Here is a 23674-nt window from a genome sequence, read left to right as displayed (position 1 = left end):
AAACCATGGCTAAGGGCCATTCTGCTTCGTCTTCAGGAAGCATTAATATGTAATATGCATGAGCTGTTAATCAACATCTATAACCAGGTTTGGGTGCATGGCAATCAATCGGTTGTCTGGTCTTTAAGCTTTTTTCAAAACACATAAAAACAATCTGCCCTTACACATTAAACAATCTGTGGTTTTGGATTGTAGTCACACCAAATGGTTTGTTGCTTGTTGTTAATAGCATTTTGGCTCAGGACACCCAAATGGTCATTGTGTAGTATGAAGAAATTGGGCAGTTTTTGGTAGCAAGGCTTGATCATTCTAGGATGAATAAACAGATAGTTCAGTTCTCCAACCACCTGGCTTTTCTGTCCTTGCAGTTACCTGTTTCCCACTCCTCTCTCATTAGTACAGCTGACAGTAAAGGAGGGGATAGTCCTCCCATCTCTTGCCAAATTACAGAGCGAAGGACATTGAACAATAAGGACACATCTGTATCCATACATCACTGTGTCAGCCTTTCCTGTGCAGGGCAGCACCCTGTAATCACAGCAGTCCTACCACCTATCAGGTGCCGCTGTGCTTCAAAGCCTTCTTCTTTCTGGCCTTTTTTTATTTTAGCCATGTACTATCCACCACTGCATCCACAATTTATTGCACCTTTTCAGTCTCTAAATGTATAGAAGAGATAGAACATGTTTTATGTCAAGGCACTGTTTAATAATAGCGTCTATAAGATTATTTCTCTCTCTGTGTTTAATTTATACTAGTACACATTCTTTCAGTGATAAGCATTTAACAAAGAAACTCTTAACAAATGCAGAAAAGGGAGACAAAGCCCTGCTGCTAGATATGTGAAGGGAACCCATTACAAACCTGCCAGCAGTCATTCTCTGACCTCATAGTTCTATCAGAATCTTCAAAGTCAAGAATTTAGCTTACTGGCTTTTTTTATAAGGTATACCTGCAGATATCAGTTCAGACTGCAGGTCAGACTTGCTCAAACTCACAGGAAGTATACAACATTGAAGAGGGTGGAACGCATAGCGTTGTTGCGTTTACGTTGGTGGAACGCAAGCCGGAAGCCAGCTCTGTGAGGAGAACGTGCAGCCCGCACTGCTGACCACCAACGCTATTGCCTGCATGATTTTAATGCTTTGTACCCGATATATCGGTAAATAAACTACCTATAATTTAAATACTACACTATTTGGAGCATTCTTTCTCCCCCTCTATTGGACCGGATTGTATATATTGGAGCCCAGAGGAGTTGTTGCCAGCCCACGGGATACCGTCCAGAGGGGACCCATCGAGCCCAGGGGGCTTACAAAGTTCGTTTGATCCTGGTGCCGTATGGCATTCAGGACCCATTACATTCGGTAAGTGACCCAACTTATTTCCTACTTGGGATTGGATACTGCTGAGATTATATCAATCATGCCTGAGCACGAGCACTTTTTGAATATTTAATAATCACCTTCACCAAGGACTTTTTTTACATTTTTTATATATTTATCTGAGCACTTAAAAGTCACTGTTGTATTTAAATGTAATATTGTGAATTATTCCATTTTATCCAACACTGTTGCAATTTATATTCACTGCGAATTGATGACCTATAGGAATTTTATCAACTGATCAAATTTTAATTTATTTATTATTATTATATTCAACACTGTTGCACTTTATATTCATTATTTGTTACCAGTATATATATTTATCACCACAGCAAGAGCTGTATTTGGTCTTTTAGACCAATCACTTGCATTGAAGAGGGTGGGCTACAGCTTCTGAAGACCAGTCCTAGGGTTCCATGCATGTATTATAAGAACTGCATAATCAGATTGCATTGCCATGAAATATTCAGAAGTTAGTGACGGAAAGTAAAAAAAAAAAAAAAGCCAGGTTGGCTAAACAAACAATAAATTCCCACTTCAATATGTAGCTGATTGGGTCAAAAGTTAACAATAGGACTGAAATTCCTAAATTTTGCTCAGTTATTTAGAATGGATCTTGACTTTTCTCTTTGACATACAGATATCACAATAGGGATTTCTTGTAGGTATGGATTGTTTACACTATTGCTGCAGCAGTGGCATTCTGAATGACACTGTATTGATTGACTGATTGTTATATGTACTTGTATGCATTACCTAAAACACAACTACCAGAAGCTAGAAAGTGACACCCAGTCATTCTATACTCCTTGTCTATGACATAACTTCACATAGGTTAAAATGTATTCAGCTGTACTCTTGTATAAACCATAACCATTACACTCGTACACAAGCAGGACTCCTTTATTGAGGCATTTTGGGACAGATGAAGGCATCCCATCATTCTGATATATTTTTTAGGAAAGTTCATCATGGCCACACAGTTTGGTAATCATCATAAATAGACAATGTGAACTGATATACGGTTCTTTCAAAAACGAATCAACAATCCTACTTCTTCTTTCCTTTCTTCACACTTTTCTTTTTCCCCTTTTCTTTTTTAGTGTCTTCCTCTGCGCCAGGTATTGCTTTGCTTTTCTTCTTCCCAAGGGGTGTTTTGGAGTACCAGCTCTGTAACAGGGAAATACAATTAGAAAATGCTGCACTGGACCTTGAGTTGAGCTATAATAAGAACAACGTCAATGTAATAACGAGTCTGCACAGCTTGTCACATTATCAACACACATTAGGTTTAGTAGACTTCTACTAAGGATAATGAATAAATACACTGTTTTACTAACTGTAATCTCCAGGATGATAAGAGAAGTATAATCAGAATTTTAACTTTAAATTAAGGGGTTTTACCTACTTGGTAAGGTTAGATAAAGAAACCATTCCATCCAGTTCAACCTGTGAGGGTGTGTGTGTTCATGTCAAATATAATTTCCCATATCCCTGTATACTGTGTTCACTAAGATGCCTATCTAAGAGTATTTTGAAACTATCTATACTATTGCTGACACCCTACTGAGTGTGGAAGGGAGTTCCATATCCTTACCTCCCTGACAGTGAAAAACCCCCTACGTAGTTTAAGGTTAAACTGCTTCTCCTCCAATTTCATTGAGTGGTCAGGTGTCTTCTAACACTCGCCGAGGTTGAATAGCTTAGTCCCTATGATAGAATCACCAAACCATTTTTACCCATCTTAATGCCTTACACACTTGTTATTCTAATAACGGTCATTGATGAGCAGGTGTCTTACAATGTCATTGGGCAGGAAAATGCCCATCCTCATTGGAGTCTCACAACCCTGGGACTCACCCAGTCTTCCACCCAATTTGGCCACGGATGCAGAATGCAAATAAAATGTCCTAGCACGACCCTCCTACCAGCCGGCAAAAGAACCTTATTAAAACCTGTTAACATTTTGATAAAATCAGGGTTCCTAATTTACCTGTGATTCTATTCTACCTTATGAGATTGGCTAATACTGGCCCTTAAAGGAAAATTACCCCCCTTTGTACACTCTTTACCAGGACATTACATCAGTTCTTTTTAAAAGTATAGTACACAAAATAGGATCAAATAAATTCAGGGCAGGTATACCGAGCAATACAAAGTGTGTAAAGTGCAGTGCCTTAAAACAAATCACATATGTGTACTATTAACCGGTTGCTGACTGCCGCACGACTATATGCGGCGGCGGTCAGCCCCGGCCAGGAAAACTGACGTATATATACGTCACTAGCCTGTCACTTCCTTGTGAGCCAATAGCGGGCGAGCACGCCCGCCCCGGCTCGTTCCCTGGGAAGTCAGTGCGTGTGACCGGCAGACCCGATGTCCGCCGGTCACTCGCGATCGTCCTCCGTGAAGGGAGAAAGGCAGGCGGCTGATGTAAACAAGCCGCCTGTCATTCTCCCCTGTGTAGGAATGGTGATCATACGATTCTACTATGTAGGACCGTTGATCACTGTTCCTACACCAGTAGCCATGTCCAATCACAGTAAAAAGCACGCCCCTAGGGACACACTTAACCCCTCCTTCCCCGATAAAGTTAACCCCTTCCCTGCCAGTGTCATTTTGCAGTAACAGTGCATATGTATAGCACTGATTACTGCAGTAATGTCACTGGTAACCCCAAAAGTGTCAAAAATGTCAGTCAAGGGTCCGATCTGTCCGCCGCAATTTCGCAGTACCGAAAAAAAAATCGCAGATCGCCGCCATTACGCATTAAAAAAAACCCACCAAAAATGACCGAAAACGTTCCCTTAGTTAGTAAACGCAATAACATTTGCGCAAACCAATCAAAATATGCTTTTTTGCGATTTTTTTTTACCAAATATATGTAGCAGAAAACAAATTGGTCAAAAATATAAAAAAATTTTCATTTTAAAATTTTTTTTTGGGGAATTTCACGCTCTTTTTTTGTTTATAGCGCAAAAAGTAAAAATCGCACAGGTGATCAAATACCACCAAAGGAAAGCTCTGTTTGTGGGAAAAAAAGGACGTCAAATTTGTTTAGGTACAGCGTCGCACGACCGCGCAATTGTCCGTTAAAGTCACGCAGTGCCGAATCGCAAAAAAAGCCCTGGTCAGGAAGGGGGTAAAATCTTCCGGGGCTTAAGTGGTTAAAGTCCAAGATTAAAGCAATAGAAGAAAAAGTCCAATCAAGATGTGCAAACTGATGACACCAAAAGTGATGTGTATCTTCTCAATAGTGCTTCAGTGATCTCCCATCACCAATGTACGAAATGCAAACTCACCAAAATGAGTGACTGCCACTACAGCAGTATGATCGCCTTGTTTGCTTACACGTGGATTTACACATGGATTTATGGAGCATAAGAATTTCAAGGACGTCTCCTCAAGGGCTTTAAATACTGAATAATTAAAGCTCACCAGAGAGCGAGGAGAAGATTCCAATAGTGTATTATTTTTAATGTAAAGGGGTAAATAAACAATGTAACAGACAGTAAATTAACACTCACATCTAAAAGCCGCTGTCGACCCGGAATCGAGCAGCGGCGTGATGTCAGCACCAAAATCTCTGCCCCACTCGTCACTCATTTTGGTGAGTTTGTACTTTGGTGATGGGAGATCACTGACATACTTTTGAGAAGATATACATCACTTTTGGTGTCATCAGTTCACACATCTTGATTGGACTTTTTCTTTTATTGCTTTAATGTTGGACTTTAATAGTACACATATGTGATTTGTTTTAGGGCGCTGCACTTTACACTTTGTTATATGTTTATTGAAGCACCGATATACTGCTTTTTAGTGTTGGCAGCCTACACCAGCTATATATTTTTTGCACAGCACAGATATTATTACTGTTTTTTAATACAAAGTGTGTGGATGCAGTAAACCCATACAGAAAGGTTTGTTCCATTTTTCACAACAGAAAATCAGCAATCAGTCTAGGAGAAAATCTGTATGTTGCTTTGGATGAATGGTTTAGAAGATCTTGTTGTTATTTTGTGGTTTACCCCTACAAGCTCTATCCCAGGTAATGCTCCCATTGCCTGCAAATATGGAGTTAGCTGTGGTCTCTTAATATGAACTCTCTAACTGCTTTATTAACCAAATAAAAAGTGGTATCACATATTGTTCACTTTGAAAAAAAATATATACCTTTTGTACTGCTGGGTACAATGTATGAGGATCATTAACAAAGCAAAAGGTGCAAAACACACAAAAGCATACTCCTGTAAAAGAGTTGGAGAAATGTGACTGTCCATGACAACTGTAATCTGCATTAGAAAAGTGACAACTGAAACCTGATTGGATGCTATGAGCAACAAATGTCACTTTATTTTCTTGCAGCTTTAATAACAATGTCTGTCCTTTTCTGTATTTTCTGATCCTGTAAGTCTTACAAGTCATGCTCAGAATAGTCAACCACACAGGCATTCCATGATCCTCACCTTGAAAGCTTCCTCTTCTTCCTTATACACTGGCTCTTGTCGAGATAAGGAACCCAAAAACTCTGAAGCTGCCAAGGGCTTGCCAGAAAGCTGCCTGATCCTTCTCTCATTAAGCACTGTATCCACTGCCTGCACCATGTGACCAGGGGTGAATCCATCCGTGATCTTTGCCAAGGCACTGAAGTTTACAGGCATTGCGTTGTCTACTCGTAGAGAGATCAACTGCTTCCACAACACTAGAAGAAAAACATCCCAGATACAAAATGAATTATGCGCAGTATTAGGAAAAAGGCAGTCACAATTAAAAATAGCATGTCTAAGATCCTAGAACCAGAAAGGAGCACAAAGACTTGTTTTAGCAAGTACGAGTCCTGATGGATAGCTCCCTTATACAGTGCAACCAGAAAGTATTCACAGCTCTTCACTTTTTCCACAATTTGTTACCTTACAACCTTATTCCAAAATGGATTAAATTCATTCATAATCTTTGCAAATTTTTTTAAAAAAACAAAACAAAAAACAAAACCACATGTACATAAGTATTCACTGCCTTGTGCACCAATTACAGCCTCAAGTCTTTTTATGTATGATGCTACAAGCTTGGTATACCTATTTTTATTCAGTTTCTCCCATTTCTCTTTGTAGGACCTCTCAAGCTCCATCAGGTTGGATGGGGAGTGGCTGTGCACAGCCATTTTCAGATCTCTTCAGAGATGTTCATTTGGGTTCAAGTCTGGGTTTTGGCTGGGCCACTCAAGGACATTCACAGAGTTGTCCCGTAGCCACTTCTATGTTATCTTGGCTGTGTGCTTAGGGTCGTTGTCATGTTGGAAGATAAACCTTCTCCCCAGTCTGAGGTCCAGAGCGCTCTGGAGCAGGTTTTCATTAAGGATGTCTCTGTACATTGCTGCATTGATCTTTCCCTCAATCCTGACTAGTCTCCCAGTTCCTGCTGCTGAATAAACATCCCCACAGCATAATGCTGCCACCACCATGCTTCACTGTAGGGATGGTATTGGCCAGGTGATGAGTGGCACCCGACTTCCTCCAGATATGATGCTTGCCATTCAGGCCAAAGAGTTCAATCTTTGTTTCATCAGACCAGAGAATTTTGTTTCTCATGGTTTGAGAGTCCTTTAGGTGCCTTTTGGCAAATGTCAGGTGGGCTGTCATGTGCTTTTTACTAAGGAGTGGCTTCTGTCTGGCCACTCTACCATACAGGCCTGATTAGTGGAGTGCTGCAGAGATGGTTGTTCTTCTGGAAGGTTCTCCTCTCTCCACAGAGAAATGCTGGAACTCTGTCAGAGTGACCATCCGGTTTTTAGTCACCTCCCTGACTAAGGCCCTTCTCCCCCGATCGCTCAGTTTGGCCGGGCAGCCTGCTCTAGGAAGAGTCCTGGTGGTTCCAAACTTCTTCTTTTTATGGATGATAGAGGCCACTGTACTCATTGGGACCTTCAATGCTGCAGACATTCTTTTGTACCCGTCCCCAGACCTGTGCCTCGATACAATCCTGTTTGGGGGTATACAGACAATTCCTTAGATTTCATGGCTTGGCTTGCTCTGACATGCACTGTAAACTGTGGGACATTATAGAGACGGGTAAGTGCCTTTCCAAATCATCTCTAATCAACTGAATTTACCACAGGTGGACTCCAATCAAGTTGTAGTAACATCTCAAGGATAATCAGTGGACTCAGGATGCACCTGAGCTTAATGTTGAGTGCCGTGGCAAAGGCTGTGAATATCTATGTACCTGTGATTTTTTTCCTTTTTTATTTTTAATAAATTTGGAAAGATTTCAAACAAACTTCTTTCTTCTTTCATGTTGTCATTATGGGGTATTGTTTGTATAATTTTGAGGAAAAAAATGAATTTAATCCATTTCAGAATAAGGCTGTAACATAAAAAATGTGGAAAAAGTGAAGTGCTGTGAATACTTTCCAGATGCACTGTATTAACAGAAGTGTAGGTCTTCAAACTGGATCTAGTGGCAGAATACATTATGGAAAATGATGGACAGATCAGTGCTCAAGTATTTTACATAGCACTGGTTGTTTTTTGATGAATTTTGACATGTCATTATTTTGGCACTTACATTACACCCTCATCTGTCACAAAACCTACATTTAGGGGGGAACATTATTTAAGAAGTTACATTCACCAAACATTCACTGCATGTGTATCTTCATTGTTCATTTGTTTTAAATTATAATTATAATGACTGATTCCCCAGCAGTAAATGTTGGTGAATATCACACCCCTTTTCATAAATAGGCCCCTATGCAGTTAATACATATTTTGAAATCATTATATGCACAAAAAAGGGAAGGGTCGTTCAAATATTTACTGACACTAACCTTACATTACAGTATATTCCCTCTGTACTGTATAATAAATGTAGTGCTACCCCTGTAGGAGTAACTGGTAATTTGCCTAGGTCTTCCCTGCTTTTGACCCGCCATCAGGCACAAGGAAGATTTACACAGCCAGGTGCACACACTTTCACTCGCTGTCTTCTATAACCAGTCTAGGGGTTGTTGTTTTTGTTTTTTGAATTTTGGAGAACTTGGATAGGGAAGGGGATTTAGTGGGATACTCCAAGAAATAGAACTATTTACATCAGAGGACATCTAACTGATCTCTTGGTTAAGCTCTGGTGAAGTCCCTTGCTGAAAGCAGATAGCAGACTCCTTGGCAGGAGCAACAAACTCCTTTCAGGATTGAGCAAAGTCCTTTAGTAGCAGTAGTAACTAGACAAAGCTCTTCAGAACACTAGCCAGTGTTCTCTTGTCTGGACCCTTTAGCTGACTATATAGCACACCAGAAGGGGTTAAGAGCACAAGTCTATAGTTCCTTTATGTTGTTTGTACTCATAAAATGTCCAGGGACAGCTGGTAGCCTCCTTCCAACTTCCAAACGACACGTTATACCAGTGATGCCAGACCATATAGACAGCCCCTTCAGCCAGCTCTCTGTAGAACCAGGGTCACTCTAACTTCAGGACCTTGGGTCGTCCACATGGCAGCAGGTGCCTGCGAAAGGCAGCATGCCCCCTCCAATACTGGAACTCTCCGCTACAGGAAAGACCTTATGCTCAGTGCGTCCAAAGAAAAAATACCTTCTCCCAGCATCCTTCAGGGCTACCCTCTCTGGGATTGGCTGGAGTGGCATTAATATTCATACTGTGTTCTGCATAGTGTCAACCTTTTCACCCAGAACCTTCCTAGGTTGCTTGGACAAAAAAAGGGCAAAGGCAGACCCAAACAGCAGCTGAGCACACTGAGCAGGCTACACTAATCAATCACAGCTCTATGGTAAGCAGGGAGCTAAGTACATTTTCATAGAATTTTTTGCAGGAGAGAAAAAACTATATCACACTAATCCTAGAACCTACCTAGGAGGGTGCTACATAAATAATGGATGATGTAAGTTCATGATTTGTGAAAAGTACTAAACATAAAGTCCATTTTATCGAGTTACATATTGCATAAAGATAAAAATCTGCTATCTAATGGCACTTTTCCACTGCAAGTACCAGCTCGGCTCTACTCGGCCCTGCTTGGCCCGGTTTGCTTTTCCACTGCTGGTACCGCATGGTAGGGTGTTGGAACGGTTCAGTACGGTACGGTATGGTTTGCTTTTCCACTAAAGTAGTACTAAAGTTAAGTGGGTGGGATAACAACGGGGTGGGTGGGATTCTCTGACCAATCAGTGGCTAGTAGTGACTGCATGCAAAGGATTGTGGGATATGGTACCGGTATGGTACCTGTTGGAACCACAATCGAGTAGGTACTGTTTTTGAGAGCCGTACCCTTCGGTTCCATGCAGTGGAAAAGCGCCGCCGTACCGTACCGAACCGTTCCTACACCGTACCATGCGGTACCAGCAGTGGAAAAGCACAAAAGCGAGCCGAACCGTTCAGTTCCATGCAGTGGAAAAGCGCCATAATAACTTCTCATGGTACCCCCATAGCAATGGTCAGGCTGAGAATGGATGTGTCAACATTATAAGCCAATAGGGCTATATGGTACTGTATAGTGCTGCTATCCTTACATGTATCAGGTATTACATACTTTAGGGGGCTTATTAGAAAGATGATGTTTAGTCATAATCAAATGACCAGGCTGAAGGAGTTATTCTATATTAACTAAATAATAGGATTTTTGTAATCAACAAATACTTTTCTTGGAGACCACTGAGAGACACAGGAAGTCTTTCACCTATGAGTTACAATGTTGCCTACAAAAGTATTGGACACTGGCAAACAACAAAACTGTAGACCAGCCCAGGATAACTTTTTCTTCTACCATTCATCAGTTTTGCAGCAATAAAGTACAGAGAGCATAATCGTAAACACAGAGGGGTGAGACCTGTGTCTGAATGGACCCCAAGAAAAGGATTCTACAGTGAGTACAAAAATCCTTTTTTTTTTCCTTGTCTGAGGGACATAAGAAATCTTTTATCTTTGGAACATCAAAACACAGTTCAACTGAGGGGGGCAACACAGCAAACAAACACTGACGTGCCCAATAAAAAAAAAACAACATCAGAGAACTGGAAACTATTAAAAGAGCAGCTTATGTTCGAAGCAGGCATCAGATGAGGCCGCAACAACCAGGTGGCAGCTTTGCAAATCTAGGAGCAGTTACTTGATGTTGAAAAGTCCAAGAAACATTCACAAATCCTTGCCCAATCCTTGAGACCAAAACCTTGGATTATGGCTTGCCTGGGATGCCTAGAGATGATGAAATGAAAAGCCAGAGCACCTTTACAGGGTCTATATGAAATTACAAAAAAGGAATCAGTCGTCCTGAAGGAAGCAGTGGCTGAAAGATAGACTCTCACAGCCTGAACCACATCCAGACAATGGAAGGAACTTTCATTTTGCTGAACCAAAGTAGGACAAAGAGACAGAAGAACAACGTTCTGGTCGATGTAAAAGGCAAAAATTACCTTAAAGTGGTTGTTAAGCCACTATCTGATCTTTATACCATCCCATCTGAACTAGTGCCTGCGCTTTATAAAAAAAAAAAAGCAGATTTTTACCTGTTTTCACAGCGCCTCCCACCGCTCACGTGAATCCTGACTCTCTCTGCTCCCCGTCTGACATCTCCAGTGGGCGGGGCCGAGAACTCCCACAGACATCAGCCGGGGAGATGAGGAGGAGATAGACGGGAGTCACGTGAGCGCTGGGGGCGCTATGAAAACAGGTAGAAATCAGCTTTTTGTTTATAAAGCACAGGCACTAGGACACAGGTTGTTTTCTAACAGAGGGGATGGTATAAAGATCAGATTGTTTTGTAGCAGCAGGGAGGGGAGCAGAGCGGCGCTAGTGATAGCTGACAGGCAGGGAGGGGAGGGGGGAGGAGGACAGAGGGAGACAGAGGAGAGCTGCAGTTAGCAGCGTATGTCGGAGGCACGTAAACTGACCACAGTGTCAGGTCTCAGCAGCCATGATAAACCGTGATCAGGGCAGAAACAGGAAGTATCAGCCAGGTATTTAAGGTGATAGAAGGGGCCAATCTACACAGCAAAAGCACTGTGCTGTATAACATGCTTTAAAGGGACAGGAACCATTTTTTTTTTGGGTAACAAACGCTTTAGATAAAAAAGAGGTCCTAGTCCTCAACACCACCTTGTCCCTGTGCAAACCCAAAAAAGGGTATTTTTCAGGATGAGGCCATCAGTTTAGGCACTCGTCTCACAGAGGTGATGGCTACAATGAATACCACCTTGTGGGTAAAAGTAGAGAGGGGAATGTCTCTGATGAGTTCAAATGGTGGTTTCTAAACTGCACAGAGATTTGAGTTTCGACCTCATGAAGTCACAGGGGAATGAACATGGAGAGCTGCATGGTAAATTTCCTTTTCCTTTCAGAGGCCTATGGTCACTGAAACAAGATAGAAAGTGTAGAAACCTGTGAGAGTAAAACACTAGGGTGGAAACAGCAGGTGAAGTATGCCTTCCAAATCTAATGACTGACCTTGCAGAAAGCAGCCTTCTTAGCCTTTGGCCTTTAACCCATTTCTAAAAACATGGGCTTAATACTGTTAAAGCCAGCGATCATGTAGCATGATGGTAAAACAGCCCTTGAGACAAAAGATCCTGATGATCTAGCAGAGCACACAGAGCGCTCACCAGGAGTTGTACCAGTTTGTCAGACCACAGTGGTCTGGGTCAGTCTGGAGCTAAATTCCTCAATGTAATGCTCTCCATTTTGATCCTGAGAAGCAGAAGACGGTGAAGATTTTGGGGAGAAAAGGCATATTTTAGGGTGTACTGATCCCACAGAGCCACCAGAGCATCCGCTGCTTCCAATAGAGGATCCATGTACCTAGAGACAAACCTGTCCAATTTGTTCTAGAACCTGGGGGACAAAAGGCCCCCATCCAGACTCCCCACACCTGCAACACGGGTTCTGGAACACTTTAGGGTGTAGGGATCATTTCGCTGCGTCCAGTCAATGTAGGCTGAAGAAGCCTGCCTGCCAATAGTCAATATCTGAGTTGTTCACATGAGACATGTCAAGAATGTGAATCTCTGGCCAGGACAGGATCCAATCTAATTCTGCAGCAGTGATATGTCTGGTTCCCCCCCAGAGAGCTGATGTATGCCCAGATGTCCTTCAAGCATGATGGCCCCAAGACTGCATTGACAGACAAATTGCCCAAAGTTTCAGGATGCTGATTGAGAGACAAAACTCGGACAATGAATAAGTCCACTGCACCGAGAGAGTGCACTGGACTCCTTAACAGTCCAACAGGCTGGCATATTTTGTGGGGATCTTTGGGAAAATGGGAAGGAAGGACTTTTCTGATTTCAGAGCCAGATTCTTGAGCTGCCAGGGCAGGGACAACCTGATCCTCTGTGCCAAATGAATCAGTTTGTGCAGGGACCTTAATGATTTATCCCACGATGACAGAAGTTTGCATTGTCGAATGAAGCAGCCATCAGGCCCATGACTCTTATGTAAAAAGAGAGAGTTGGATGACCCCTGAATTTGAGAGCTCAAAACTGAGAACAGAGAGTCTAAAGTTTCTTCTGTCCTGACATTTGGCCAGTTCCAGACTCCGATACTCCAAATGATGAGTTGGTTCCAGCATGGATTTCTGAAGCCTTACGATCCACCAAAACAGCTGTAAAGTCTAGAAAATCGAAGCCACATTGTCTGAGAGAGTCCATGCCACCTGTTTCCTCAAAAGGAGGTCATCTAAGTATCCCACAATGAGGATGCCCTGTTAGAGCACTGGGGCCAATGCTGGGGCTAGCACTGTGGTCAACACCTGAGATGTAGATGTGAAGCCAATGGGCGTGACCACAAACTTTTAGTGTAGGTTGCCACTTTAAAAATATAGGAGATACTCATGCTCTGGAAAAATGTTGACATAGTTATGAATCCGTGATGTTCAAACACAGTCAAATCTTTGAGAACCAATATGAGGCAGATGGGCCTTTGGGCTTGGGAAAAATAAACAGATTGGAGTAAAACCTTGAAACTGTTCTGTCAAAGAAATTTGGAAAATGACACCTAGGTCCAAAAGACCCAAGGTCAATGGAGATCTGCTGATCTGTGTGCTGAGACAGATAGGTTGGGGATGAGAAATCAAGAAGGGGGCAAGGATCAAACTTCAGTTGATAGCCCTGGGATACCACCTTCTGCTCTAATGTGTCTGAGATATAAGCCATCCAAGTTTCCTCAAAGGTTAACAAACATCCTCCTCTTCTGGAAAGTGGAAGGATACCTTCATGGTTAGGATTTGGCAGACTCTGAGCTCTAGACCTAGGTGGGCTAGGAGCCAAGCTTTGGGGGTTGGAGGGGCATATCTTGACAAGGAGGATAGGAAAATTGGAGAAACGAAAGGACGATTCTTAAAGAATAAGTGCCCAGCTGGGTGGCACAGGGAGATGAGCCTCTATGGGACACAACTGCGCATGCATGGCTAGGAGAGGGTGGACTTGTGGTGCTGGATGTAAACAAACACCAGAGGCTATGGGCATTAGATCTCAGTAAGTATTCACCTGTTAAGGGGGGGGGGGGGGGGGGTAGGATCTGTTAGATCAGGGGAAGGAGGCAAAACTAATGTGGATCAGATGCTTCTTGAGTGTGGATACCAGAATCCAGCACTTTAATCAAAGTGTCACATGTGTACTGACAGGAGACTCATGCAAGAAATAAGCCACAAAAGTCTCTAGCAGATCTTCACAGTTAAAGTTTAAAGCTAAAGCCATTTGCTCCATGCGTTCTAAAATCAAGGGATCAACCACAGCATTTTAAGGGATTTTGACCAGTTATCCATGGTTTTGAACAATAAAGTCACAGCCAAGGTAAGGTGAAAGGTGAGAAGGACTGTCAGAGATAACATATTTCTAGAGAGGACTTCCAACTGAAATAATCCCTTGGGGTGCTTACAGAAAGGTGTTTTCTACACAGTTGCTTTGAAATTTTGGGGGCTCTAAAGGACCCAAGACTGGAAACAGCACTGATAGAAATAAGAGGCTGATTCTTAAAGTGTTACTAAACCCAAAACAGTAACATAAGTCTGTATATGCAGTAAAGCACGCTTGGTATATTTACTGTGGAACTGCATTGTGTAAAAAGGCTGTTTGTTCCTGTCTTCTCTGATCAGATCCTCAGAGCCTTGGGGGCAAGCTGAAAATGCTCAGTTTGGTGTATATAGCTATAGAGTTGCTTTTTTTTTTTTTCTTGGGAGAGTGCATGTGATCAGCACAGGGCCAATCAGCACTGTCCAGACAGAGGGTCAGAAGTCCTGCAGTTTCATAGGACAATTAGGAGAAAATGAAAACTCCTCCACAAGCTTTAACCAGTGCTCTGCTAGACACTGACAGAAGTCACAAGACTGCTATATACGGCTAAAGAGAAAAGGTATTTAGCAGTTTATATTTACTAAAACTATTGCATTTCCATGTTCTGTGTACTGTGGGAGACCAGATACTGTATAATGAATGCAGGGTCCTGTATTTAGTAATACTTTAAGTTTCTGAGTAGTGTGCATGCTCAGTGACAAACTCATTAGACAATGTAAAGAGCAACTGAGAGTCTCAGCAGCCTATGGCTCAGGCCGTGGGTAAATCAGATATAAAATCTGCGGGAGAAAATGCAGAAGCATGCCTGTGGCCTTTGCGGTCACAGTAAGCAAATAACTGATTTGAACCATAAAGTATTGCATGACTGTGGCAAAAACCTCAGCATAAAGTGCATGGGAACCTGCCACATCTCAAAGTTAAAGTGGTTGTTAAGCCACTACAGTATAACCATACAATCCCCTCTGTAAACTACCATTATGTGTCCCAGTGTCTGTGTTATATAAAAAGATGTCGATTTCTATCTTATATCAGAGTGTCTCCCGACACTCACGTGACTCCCGACACTCACGTGACTCCTCGGCTCTCTTCTCTCGCTGGCCGACAGCTATAGCGGGAGGGGCCAAGAACTCCCACTGATGTCCGCTGGGGAGGAGAGAGAGCTGAGTGGTCACGTGAGTGCCGGGAGACGCTCTGATATAAGGTAGATATAAGGTAGAAATCAGCATCTTTTTTATAGAACACAGACACTAGGATATGTGATGTTTTATTTTACAGAAGAGATTACATGGTTATACTGTAGTTATGATAGCAGCAGGAGGGGGAGGACTGGGGAGTGGAGGGTCCTGAACGTCAGGGAGGGAGGGGGGGGACAGGGGAGAGCAGAGAAGGGAGCTGCGGATGACGGAGGCACGTAAACTAACCACAGTGTCAGGACTCAGCAGCCATGATAAGCTGTGGTCAGTTTACAGGGGGGAGGGGATAGCCAGGCAGGATCAGCCATGTTTTTCAGGTTATACAGGGGGCCAAATTACACAGCGCAAGCACCGTGCTGTTATTAATGCTTTAAGGGAACAGGATCTTTTTTTTTTTTTTTTTTGGGTAACAAACTCTTTAAAGAGGACTCTGATGACAGCATAGATTCTAGGAGCAAAGGGCAAAAGGATTCCAGGCTGCAGAGGTCAGCACCATCTGGAGGTATGCTGCAAGCAGGTTCTGGGCCATTAGCAGGTGGGCTGGGGGCATCCGTTACAACAGGACTATCTCCCCTGTTTCTAAAATCAGACATGTTGTGATCATGTGTTGGTAAGGCAAGGTAAGACTTCGGGTGAGAGGCAAGGGCTCAGGTACTCATGAAACCAAGACAGCTGGTTGCAGGTGAGGGTTTGGGTGGCTGGAGGTGACTGAGGAGACTGTAGGTGGGCACCAGGAACAGATGGAATATGGGCTTTCTGCAAGCAGGAGATTATCCCTTGATTCCGTATGGCAAGAAAGAAAGTGCATAGCGCGCGTGCCAAATTCCACTCAGTGGATGACATCAGTATCCCCGATGCTCGACCCAACTACTTTACTAACAAACTGACAGGGCAAATACCGCGGCAATGCAAATGTCTTTAGACCTGAAAAGCACTCCGCAGCTAACCTTTACCAGAAAAGAATCTGGAAAGTGCCCTATATTCAGCCTATAACCACATCCAGTGCAGTGGGGTCCAGCCATGGTACTTCAAAAGCCAAACTGAGGACAGACAGCTACATCAGATAGCTGCAATGGAAGAGACAAGCTATAGCAGATATATAAAAAAGAATCTTGATTTAGAAAGAAAAACGGTGCCATCAAAAATAGGTTAGTCTTCCACAGAGCACTACTGAAGAGGAAGAGGAGACATTCATTCCCCTAGGACCCTAGCATAAAACCGAGGGATACTGGCAGGGGCGTAACTACAGGGGTTGCAATTGCAACTGGGTCCCATGCTCCAGGGGGCCTGTGTGGTTCCCCTGTACACCTGGATAGGAGGGGCAGCATGTAGAGAAATAACTGTCCTCCTATTTCCTCCTGTAGCTGCAGGAGGAAAATGGAGGAGATTGGTTCCTCTGTATGCTGCCCCTGCCACTCCTCCTAATCAGTTCACTTGTGTTCTGCTGTCTCTGGGCCCCTGTGTGCTCCCCTGGTCCCCCCCTACTGTGCTGTGCCCCCCCCCCCTCACTGTGCTCCCTTTGCTCTCCTGCTGCAGGGGATGTGTCACAATAGAGAACCAGGAAGGGGTCGGTAAATATGTAATTTACCAGCTCCTTCCTTTTCTGAATGGACAGAGTCATAATCAGTGACATTGGAAGATAAATAAAATAAAATTATAAAAAATAATACAATTAAAATACCAAAGAATAGAAACTACTGACACCAGTGGGTGAACTTCCAGTCACACTTGTAACCGGCCCTGACATTCCACCACCGTGGGGAGGCCCCAAGATGGCAGGAAGGGGGGCTACTGCAGAACTTGTGAAAGGGTCCCGCTGCAGGACCGTAATAAAGGGCCCCGCAATGAGAGTAAAGGGTCCCATGATCAGTGGGAAGAGCCCCAGGCTTAAAGGGAAGGGCCCCGGCCAGGGCTGGCCCCATGGTTTCTTGCACCGGGGCCCTGAAAGTTTTAGTTACGCCTCTGGATACTGGTAATAAAAAGGGGTATCCTGGATAGACTACAGTATTTTTGTTTGCCAGTATCCAGTCCTCATATGGGTGGCAACATAATCAAAATATGAAAGATTTCTTGTGTCCCTCAATTGACAAGATATAAAGTAGTGCATATATTGTGCATCAGGGTTGTGTGAATTACAAAACTGCCTGATCAGAAGCACAGATTTTTTGCAAATAAAATATTAACACATTAATAATTCAATTGTTTATTTGGCTGAATATTCATTTGCATATAGAACCCATAAAGGGGGAGCCAACATATTGATTCTGGATTTTAAAAATCCATCCTTCCTGAACTATAAAGAAAAAAGATAAAAATATATAAAATCAACTTCTCACCTAGACGTGCTGCATAATCAGGCCTAGGTACCAATATAATCTTTTTATATATTTTACAGAAAGGCTTCACTTCAGCATCAAATGGCCGCTGACTAGTACCCACAACTACAATCCGATCCTCTTCTTTTATGGATTTCAGAAGTTTTGGAAGGTCCTTTTTTAATCGTTTGGGATCTAACTGTAACAACAAAAACAGAGAATGGTGGGGTTAAGACATTTATGTAAAGTGTGAATTGTAGGTTCAATTGTTGCCTTCAATGGTTCTCAACTCTGGTCCTCGGGACCCACTAACAGGCCAGGTTTGCAAGATAACTAAATTACATCACAGGTGATCTCATTTGCTGCATAGTGATTGCAGCATTCTAGTCTGCATCTCCCCAAGATAATACTTAAAATCTGGCCTGTTAGTGGGTCCCGAGGAGCAGAGTTGAGAAAGATAGAAGTAAAAGACACTCCATTAACCTCACTTTAATTTCCCAAGTCTTTAGAATACCGTGGTCACATTATAATATGAATGTTGAACCACCAGGGGGCAGCAAATCAATGAAGCAGAACTAACATGTCATTGCTATAAATCTACTTCACAAAAATACATACAAAATAAAATCAACTGATTTTGGGTAATTTATTTGCTGATAGCTAATACTGAATTAGCGTTTGAAGAAAGCAGTGTGACAGGTGAAAAAGCAGAAACTGACTGGATTCTAAAACCACCAACCATACAAACATTAAATCACAAACAATACCAAGACTACAAGTCAGATATTTAACACTGTGCATCCTGCATGGAAAATTGTACATTACTCCAACTTTTCAGTAATAGATGAGGCATAGACCTGGATGGTGGAATGGACAATACTTTTTAGGATGACAAATATGTAGGAATTGCAATTACCTGCTTTTCTGTCTTAGGTACTTTCTTGTAAAAAGTCTTCTCGGCATCGTCAATCCATATGACTGATGGCTGCAGCTGACGGGCCACCTGTAGTTAGGAAACCCACCATTAATATAATAATCTACATACAGCAGGTTGTTATAAGCAAAATATAAAGAAAAGTCTCTCTTCCAGGTTTCTGTAATTTTTAGAACTACACAGCCAAAAAAAGGTTTTGATCGATATAGACTGATTGTACATACTATTATCTTTCTCCTGTATTGGGTGTTATCCCTACTGTGTTATAATGTTAGCTGCTGTGAATTTGTGTTATACATAGGAAAGTGTAATGTATATTGTGGTGCTATATAAATAAACTTACATCATACATCAATACATGTTGAGCTTCCCAGCATGCTATGTACTAAAATCACCACTAGATGATGTTCTTCCATCATTGCTATAGTGAAGCACTTGTGTTTCATCTCCAGCACCTTCACACTGGGAAAGTACTGCATTCCAGAGCAACCCCAATATCACACTGTTTATAATTCTATATTGTATAGGATACACAGAGATATTCAATACAAAAAGACAATAATATAATTCATAGAAAACTCAATTCTGTTTTAGATCCTTACTAGAATTACTTCAAAGACTAATTCCATGTTTATGATTTCATGTGTTAAAGACATTCGCATTTGGTAACCAAAGACTTTGTGGCGCCACACCGATTTGCAAAAGTAGTTTCTGCACTACTTTTGGCGACTCCGGGGGTGATTTCAATAGACATTTGTGCATGAATTCAATTCGTCCCTGATGTTGGACTGAAATGCGGCTTTGAAATTGTGCGAGTTTAGATGAATGATGATTTCAAAGCCGAGTTCAGTGTGAACGAGGGCTAAAGTGGGGTACACACTATAAGAAAATTGGGCGAACGATCGTTTGATTTTCCTCATTGTTTCACAGCAAATCGGAACCGATGAGCGAAAATTCGTATGAAAATTCTGAATTGGCTGTAGAAAGTTGTGTACACACTATACGAAAATCGTACGTAAATTCTGTGGACTAAATAGTTTGCTCAATTTTCTTATAGTGTGTACGAGCTTTAAGGCCCCTTTCACACATGCTGTCCGTTTGTCCGTTTTTCTTCCATCCGTTGACGAATGAAAAACGGACATCAATGTATCTCTATGTAAAAACGGATGACAACTGATGATCATCAGTTAACATCCGTTTTCATCCGCTTCCGTCAATGTCTGTTTTTTTGAACGGATGAATGCCCTATTTTTAACCCGTCAAAAAAACGGATCAGACGAAAAACGGATGACAACGGATGAAAAGCGGATGACAACGGATGAAAAACAGATAACAACTGACGAAAAACGGATGAAAAACAGATAACAACTGACGAAAAATGGATGAAAAACAGATAACAACTGATGAAAAATGGATGAAAAACGGATGGAAAACGGATGAAAAATGGATGAAAAACGGATGAAAAACTGATACATTTTGACGTGACTGAACTGATGAACTGAACGGACCGTATGTGTGAAAGGGGCCTAAGGCCCCTTTCACACAGGCGGACCGTTCAGATCCGCCTGTCCGTTTTTTTGGCGGATCTGAACGGTCCCCCCATGCATTCCTATGGGGCATCGGATGTCAGCGGAGACATGTCCGCTGACATCCGACCCGATCCGATCCGTCAAATCTGTACGGATGGAAACCCTATTTTCCATCCGTCCAGCGGATCGGATGGGATCGGGTGAGAACGGACTGATGGTCCGTTGACATCCGATTTCCCCCATAGAGATGCATGGGGAACTGTCAGCTGTGTCTCCGCACACAGCGCGGACACACAGCTGTCCTCCTGCTGCTCAGCGGGGGATCGGCAGCTCGATCCCCCGCTGAGAAAAACCTTACATTAGAAAAGAGAAAAGAGACCTTACATTAGCTAAGGAAAACAGGGTGCGAGTGCTCTGTGTGGCAGAACCTCTCTTAAGGCTCCATTCACACCTGGGCATTTTTGAGCGTTTTTCAGCTCCAAAAACGCTAAAAAAAAACGTTCCAAAACGCCCAACAAGTAAAACCCCATTCATTTAAATGGCCCCTGTTCACATCTGAGCATTTTAACGCCTGAAGCAAAACGCCTGTAGCTGAAAAAAGTACATGAGCTTCTTTTTGGGCTGATTACCAGCGTTTTTGATAGATGTCAATGCCTACCTCCAAAAACGCCTGAAAATTGCGGTAAAATCGCAGTAAAAATCGCTGTAAAAAACGCGCGAAAACGCTACGCTCAAGTGTGAATGCAGCCTAATAGTCAAACAAGCTGATGTGTTTCGAGGGCCATACCCTCTTTCTTGAAGCTCTGAGGAAGACGGTCTCACCCTCGAAATGTGTCAGATGGTTTGTCTGTGAGTGACTGAGGTCCAGGCCACAGGAAGCACTCACGTCCTGTTTTCTTTTGCCAGTATGAGGTCTCTGTATCCTTTGTTGCCTTTTGTATGTTTTTTGGCAGTTTTTATTTATTTTTATTATTAAATCCTTTTATAGGTACTGTACAAGGTTTTGCGCCCTCTTTTTTGTTTTTCATTGTACACAAGCACCTACATTTGCACCATGTGAACGCTCATACTTGTACTGGGCTCTGCCAGTATAAAGAATGTTCACTGGCCTGATGCATGACTGCTCACCATCTAATGTCTGTACGCTGATTTACATTTGCCTTGTGTCCTGAATGGCAGTCTACTGGTTTTTCTGTGGCACACTCCCATGTGCCTTTATACCACCACTGGAAGTGTTCATATTCTTGGTTAGTACTTAGCACGACTAACCTATAATCAAGTCTCTACAAGCACGGGCACAAGTGTGTATGTGAGTGAGCTACAGCTAAGTCCAAAGAGCTACACATCAGGACAGGTATTTCCCTGCCTCCTCCCAATGTCAATTAGGGGGGGTCTTATATACTGTGTTTGAGTTTCATTAGAATGGCGCCTCTCAAGCAGCTTGTGATGCCATTTTGGTTGCTGAGCAGAATGGCCATTCAGAATCCAGGTGATAATGGGCTGCTGTGGGCAAAAGAAACATTAAAACAGACCTTCACAACTTAACCTCCCAGCACTCAGTCCCTCTCCTTTGTGAACTGAAAAAACTATTTTATTTTCTGTTTGTTCATGTTTTCTTCATTTCTTGTACTCTAGCCCTGCCTTGCTACTATCATTCTCATTCAGTCTAAAAATGATGAGTCCATGCTCTCGCACCCTCCTAGGATACCACATCACATATCCTAGGAGCAGGGACTCACAGAAGCTGATAGGCGGACCTGGTGCATCATCTAGAGCAGGGATCTTCAAACTGCGGCCCTCCAGCTGTTGCAGAACTACACATCCCATGAGGCATTGTAAAACTCTGACATTCACAGACATGACTCGGCATGATGGGAATTGTAGTTCCTGAACAACTGGAGGGCCATAGTTTGAAGACCCCTGATCTAGAGCCAGAACCCAGAAGGGGCTGGTGGCTCTTGGAGGACTATGATGGTTACAGGGGACTGTGGCAGCAGATCGATCAATTGTAGCATGACAATGCTAGATACAATTAGGTGAATTTGAGAATTAGGACAACCCAGTATAAAGGGTAAGAGTGAAAAAAATCAGGGGAGTGAAGTTCCTTTTTAAGAACTAAACTACACTATATTAACAAAAGTATTGGAAAGCCTGTCTTTACACGCACATTAACTTTAATGGCATCCCAGTCTTGGTCTGTAGGGTTCAATATTGAGTTGGCCCACCCTTTGCAGCTATAACAGCTTCAACTCTTCTGGGAAGCCTGTTCACAAGGTTTAGGAGTGTGTCTATGGGATCTTTGACCATTCTTTCAGAAGCGCATTTGTGAGGTCAGGCACTGGTGTTGGACGAGAGGGACTGGCTCGCAGTCCCCAGTCTAATTCATCCCATAGGTGTTCTATCGGGTTGAGGCCAGAACCCTGTGTAGGCCAATCAAGTTCCTCCACCCCAAACTTGCTAATCCATGTTTTTAGGGACCTTGATTTGTGCACTGGTGCACAGTCTTGTTGGAACAGGAAGGGGCCATCCTCAAACTGTTCCTACAAAGTTGGGAGCATGAAATTGTCTACAAATCTTGGTATGGTGACACCTTAAGAGTTCCCTTCACTGGAACTAAGGGGCCTAGCCCAACCCCTGAAAAACAACCCCACACCATAGTCCCCCCTCCACCAAATTATTTAGACCGGTGCACAGAGCAAGGTCCATAAGGACATGGATGACCAAGTTTGCGGTGGAGGAACTTGACTGGTCTGCACAGAGTCCTGCGAGCCAGGCCTTCTTATCCAACATAAGTGCCTGACATCACAAATGTGCTTCTGGAAGAATGGTCAAGCATTCCCATAGACACACTGCTAAACCTTGTGGACAGCCTTCCCAGAAGAGTTTAGGCAGGTATAGCTGCAATGGGTGGGCCAACTCAATATTGAACCCTACGGACTAAGACTGGGATGCCATTAAAGTTCAAGTGCGTGTAAAGGCAGGTGTCTCAATACTTTTGACAATATAGTGTCTATAAGAGATTTCAAACTCATACCATTTGAACTACACCTAAAGTGAAAATGCTTTCTCTTGTCATTGATACAGTGGGGAGGAGTGGAACCTCCACAAAGGTGTTAATGCTGTCTGTGTTCCTGCTGGGGAGACTCACCCTCTCTATTTGTCCAAGTCACTGCTGTCACTAGGACAGAATGTGATGGGAATTCCAAAATGTTGTCACCATAACAGGATATGAGGGAAAACCTTCTAAAGGTTCCACAGAGTTTGGAGAGATTTCCAAACATTTCCTGTTGTGCCCCTGGAGGAAGGGAAAGGGTGCAGAAAGTGAGCAAAAATCTCAGATTTCCCCACTGGGTTAATTTCAGCAAAAACAAAGAAAAAATACAGGGGTTTTAACTATTCCCTACTCTGTGTAAAAACTACGAATAAAAAGTTTTGACTTTAGATATACTTTTACCTTCTCCCTGGTAGACACATCTTTGCAACATGCTAAAATCAATGTGTGGCAAATTGTGAACAAGTGG

General features: G+C 42.7%; 1 protein-coding gene across 1 annotated transcript in view; it reads right to left on the bottom strand.

Moving 5' to 3' along the window:
• Positions 1-2425: 2425 nt before the first annotated feature.
• DRC11 (dynein regulatory complex subunit 11) overlaps positions 2426-23674 on the bottom strand; it is a 315369-nt gene continuing 294120 nt past the window's right edge. Inside the window, exons 16-19 of the mRNA XM_082262397.1 lie at positions 18607-18693; positions 17712-17889; positions 5855-6090; positions 2426-2555 (exon numbers count right to left, since the gene is read on the bottom strand). Of these exons, the coding sequence (XP_082118523.1) occupies positions 2436-2555; positions 5855-6090; positions 17712-17889; positions 18607-18693 (621 nt within the window). The 3' untranslated portion in view covers positions 2426-2435. The remainder of the gene's footprint in view (positions 2556-5854; positions 6091-17711; positions 17890-18606; positions 18694-23674) is intronic.

The sequence above is a fragment of the Pelophylax lessonae genome, assembly GCF_965119305.1.
Source record: "Pelophylax lessonae genome assembly, chromosome: 6".
In the NCBI taxonomy this organism is placed as follows: domain Eukaryota; kingdom Metazoa; phylum Chordata; class Amphibia; order Anura; family Ranidae; genus Pelophylax; species Pelophylax lessonae.
This window is presented reverse-complemented; position numbering and strand designations above follow the sequence as displayed.